The 4,320-nt window shown below is 40.8% G+C and overlaps 1 protein-coding gene across 1 annotated transcript; it reads left to right on the top strand.

Annotated features, from left to right (window-relative positions):
• The first annotated feature begins 1,728 nt into the window (after window positions 1-1,728).
• Window positions 1,729-3,902, top strand: LOC110490847 (ladderlectin-like). Its single transcript, XM_021564283.2, has 6 exons — window positions 1,729-1,798; window positions 2,021-2,080; window positions 2,304-2,437; window positions 2,981-3,115; window positions 3,350-3,488; window positions 3,638-3,902. The coding sequence occupies exons 1-6, from the start codon at window positions 1,741-1,743 to the stop codon at window positions 3,703-3,705; spliced, it is 594 nt and encodes a 197-aa protein (XP_021419958.1). The 5' UTR covers window positions 1,729-1,740; the 3' UTR covers window positions 3,706-3,902.
• The last annotated feature ends 418 nt before the right edge of the window (window positions 3,903-4,320 follow it).

Raw genomic sequence — 4,320 nt, 5'->3', positions numbered from 1 at the left:
CTGTCAGAAAATGTTTCCCTAATACAGGTAGAAGATGTTTGTGAGTGTTATCCAGACTGTATTTGAGCATTAATTAGCTGTATATCATGTTTTTGTTACCGTGAATGAAGTCACTTGAAAGTTGCATGCTTGAAAGAACCGAAACATTGACATAGTAGGAGTAGGAGGCCATAGGTAAAACTTATTCTAGAAATCATTAAACATGTCTCAACAATCAGGTTAAGTACACATCATTATTCCTAGTCTCATTCATTATGTTTCCAAGCCTTTGCATTGTTGCAATGTGAACCATCATGCAGTACCGTATGACCATGAGCTCATTCCACTCTTTCCTATTCAGAGGTATGGTCAGTCTATGGTCTGTCTGTTCTCCTGGGTGTCCTTTGGGCCTGCTCACAGTCATTCAGCATCTGCTTGTTGCGAGGGCAATGTACTGAATTTCTCTTTTCTCTCTGGCTGGAAATGGACCTGACTGGCTGCTGGAGTAAAAGCAAAGGCATTATCTCAAAAAACCTTAAAACTTCTTCTTCTTCTTCTTCTTCACATCATTCCACAACATGAGCATCACATGAGGAAGCCCGGAGATTCACCAGAGATGATTCCCTATCAGAGAAGTACAACCATATCTGCAGCACTCCAACAATCAGGCCTTTTATGGTAGAGTGGCCAGACGGAAGCAACTCCTAAGTAAACTGAACAGATCAAACCAAGATTTAACTATTTGGCCTGAATGCCAAGCTTCACGTCTGGAGGAAACCTGGCACCATCCCTACGGTGAAGCACAGTGGTGACAATATCATGTTGTGGGGATGTTTCTCAGTGGCAGGGACAGGGAGACTAGTCAGGATTGAGGGAATGATGAACGGAGCAAAGTGTAGCGAGATCTGCTACAGAGCGCTCAGACTCGGGTGAAGGTTCACATTCCAACAGGACAACAACCTTAAGCACACTGCAAAGACAACGCAGGAGTGACTTCGGGACATGTCTATGAATGTCCTTTATTGGCCCTTCCAGAGTCTGGACTTGAACCAGATCGAACATCTCTGGAGAGACCTGAAAAAAAGCTGTGCAGCGACGCTCTCCATCCAACCTGACAGATCTTGAGAGGATCTGCAGAGAAGAACAGGAGAAACTCCCCAAATACAGTTGTGCCAAGCTTGTAGCATCATACCCAAGAATTCTTGAGGCTGTAATCGCTGCCAAAGGTGCTTCAACAAAGTACTGAGTAAAGAGTCTGGAAAGTTATGTAAAATTTGATATTTCAGTTTTTGCTTTGTAATTGTGAGGCTTTGTGTGTAGATTGATGAGGGGGGGAAATATTGAATACATTTTAGAATAAGACTGCAATGTAACAAACTGTGTCAAAAGTGAAGGCGTCTGAATGCTTTCCGAATGTACTGTGTATGAGCACCTCCCCCCACCACCACCACCCCAACATGCCCATTTAGCATATTTGCTACTCTCTTCTTTTGATGATGATAAGAAACACGTCATGAGAAGGAAATAGATATTATATTAGTTAACTATTGATAAAAAAACGATAAATGCTTCCTTGTGGTCAGGGGTGTATATAAGTGTGCCCCATTCTCCAACAGAACAGAGCCTACCAGAGATTCATTACACAACAGGTAAGTCCACTATAGTCACCTCCGCCTACGTTCTAAAGTACTCAGTCTGACGCTGAATTTGTCTTAAGTCTCTCTCTCTCTTTCTCTCTATTTTTCTCAGGAGAGTATCACCATGACGATGTTGACCATATTTCTGCTTCTGAGCGCTGCCTTTGCTCTGGGTGATGCAAGTAAGAGGGATACACCTCATAGTTTCCACCATATTTTAAGTGTACTCCTTTTAGTTACAGCGCAGATAAGAGGTGTTTAATGATGTGTAGGTAGTAGAGGTATTCTTATCAATGGTTTGATTACCTGTTCACTCATCAGATGCAGTTTGATTATATCATTCTACACTTTAAAGAGCACATGAGTATGAATCTTTCCTCTGTTTTTGTCTCTCTTTGTTGTAGGAGATCTGAATGACACAGAGAATCAAATTATTGAGAATCTGATACGCAACCTGCCAATCGGTAAAATGCCTTCCTCAATCCCATATCAACAAGATTTCTGAAACCTGCAGAAAGCTATAATATCGTGTTGGTTTGCTAATGTTAATGGACTGATAACGCACAGATAGCTGTGGTGCTGTGTTCAGTAACATCACTGTTGGAACGCACTTTTGACTATTCAGATTGTGTTGATGGAACTAATCATTTCATCAGGATATTGCATGTTATCTCTTCCCCCTTACAGAGTCTGAGGAGATGGGAGCGAAGGAGAAGCGGGAACTACAAACCAGGAGTTCATCATGCCCACCTGGTTGGCACAGATATGGGACACACTGCTATCACTACGTCCCCATCATGGCCAAATGGCCAGAGGCAGAGGTACCTGTAAATGTCAATATTTAGGGCCAGATTTACTCATTCTAAACATCATAGAATTAGCTTGTTTAACCGGGTTGCTAAACTACAACTTGACATGCTATTTCTTCTCTTTATCTTAAAATTCAGAAACTAATGCAGAAACTTCCTATCTATCATCATTAATTCAATTTATACTTACAAATGACCAAACCCGGTCTCAGACTTGGATAACACTGGAGGCCCCTAAGGTCTCCACAGAGTTGGATAAAACTGACTTTAGTTTGTTTGTGCTCTTCATGTGGAACACCTTACGGAGCTCTCTGAAATTACATGTCCTGGTCCCACTTGGTCAGTTCAGAGTAAATATTGGAGACATCTATGTTGATAAATGTGTCTGTTGTTCATATGTTTTATAATGTATATTGTAGGTGTTTGATAGTATTTATGCAGGGCTCATCTGTAAAAGAAATCCCAGTCTCAGTATGACTTACCTGTCAAAATAAAGGTTATAAAAATAAAAAATATTCTACCTTTGTGTGATTCTCTCTCTCTGTCTCTTTTCAGCATTACTGTTTGCTATTGGGAGGTAACCTGGCGTCAGTGCACAGCCTCTCCCAGTATAACTTCCTTCGAACAGTCATCCTAAGTAGTGCCAATGGAGCCCAGCGCACCTGGATTGGAGCCAACGATGCCATCAAGGTCAGAAACACTCTGTTTAACACTCCTGAAACCTATACAGTAAGATGCATTGATTCATTTAGAATATAATTATAAATGCCTAGTGGTGCCTTACCCGAAATATAAGCTTGTTTTACTCCATTGTTTGTAAACAATGTAATTGTAAACAAACACTGTCGCTTCAAAACGTGGTTAAATCATTTTTATATAATGTATAGTGTCTGCTGGTTACACATCTGCTTGTATGCTCTTTAGGAGGGTCTTTGGCTGTGGAGCGATGGGTCCAGGTTTAGCTACCAGAACTGGGGCAAGGGGCAACCCGATAACTACAACTATGTTGCTGGGAACGACAACACGAATGGCCGTGAGCATTGTATGGAGATGAACCATGGAGGTACGATGCTGTCGCCAGAGCACTCTCCCTCACATTATTCATCAAACATTTTGATAGATGTAAAAATAAATTTTAAAGGTAATGTGTTTCCTTTCAAGCTACTTTAAAAAAAAAAAAAAAATCTTTCTCTGTATTACCCTCTTTCCCAGATGACTTCGGGCAGAATGATGCAGCCTGCTGGACGCAACTTCCATTCATGTGTTCCAGAAAGCTGTAATATCGACCGATTGGGAGAAAATTCATGTTCTAACGTTACTCCCCTGGTTAGTCTGTCATCATGTTTCGTGTACTTTTAGATTCTTGCTGATTTCATTCAGGTGATTGTATTGCCTTATCTTGATGATTGATGATTACTGATTATGTGAAGTGACTTTGGGTGTCTAAAAAGCGCTTAAAATAAAATGTATTATTACATCTGATATGATGTTTTTTATTGAATTCACAATGTTTGTCTCTCACGTGTACATTTCTGCCCAATAAAAACCAAGGATGTGCTGCTACCTTTTCAGATGAACCTCAGCGTTCTAAAATCAGTCGAGCAACTAGGTTTCTGCGCAACATTAGCAGCTTGCTAGTAGAAAGCCTGCAGATTTAGCTAGCTAGCTAACACCATTGGATGAGAAGCGAAAAAAAAAAACTAGCTAGGTATATTTCGCTATGGAAGGTTTTCATATGGCTGAATACAGTCATCTGTGCAAACTGCTGACCTGGACACTTGTGCGTAATCAGAGAACAAACAAATAATCTAGCGAACACCCTTGGCTGCTATTATAGCCAGTTAGAAACACCGAACTTTGGGGAAACTGCCATACTGCTAATTATAATACATGCA

This window comes from Oncorhynchus mykiss, chromosome 15 (assembly GCF_013265735.2).
Source record: "Oncorhynchus mykiss isolate Arlee chromosome 15, USDA_OmykA_1.1, whole genome shotgun sequence".
Classification (NCBI taxonomy): domain Eukaryota; kingdom Metazoa; phylum Chordata; class Actinopteri; order Salmoniformes; family Salmonidae; genus Oncorhynchus; species Oncorhynchus mykiss.
This window is presented reverse-complemented; position numbering and strand designations above follow the sequence as displayed.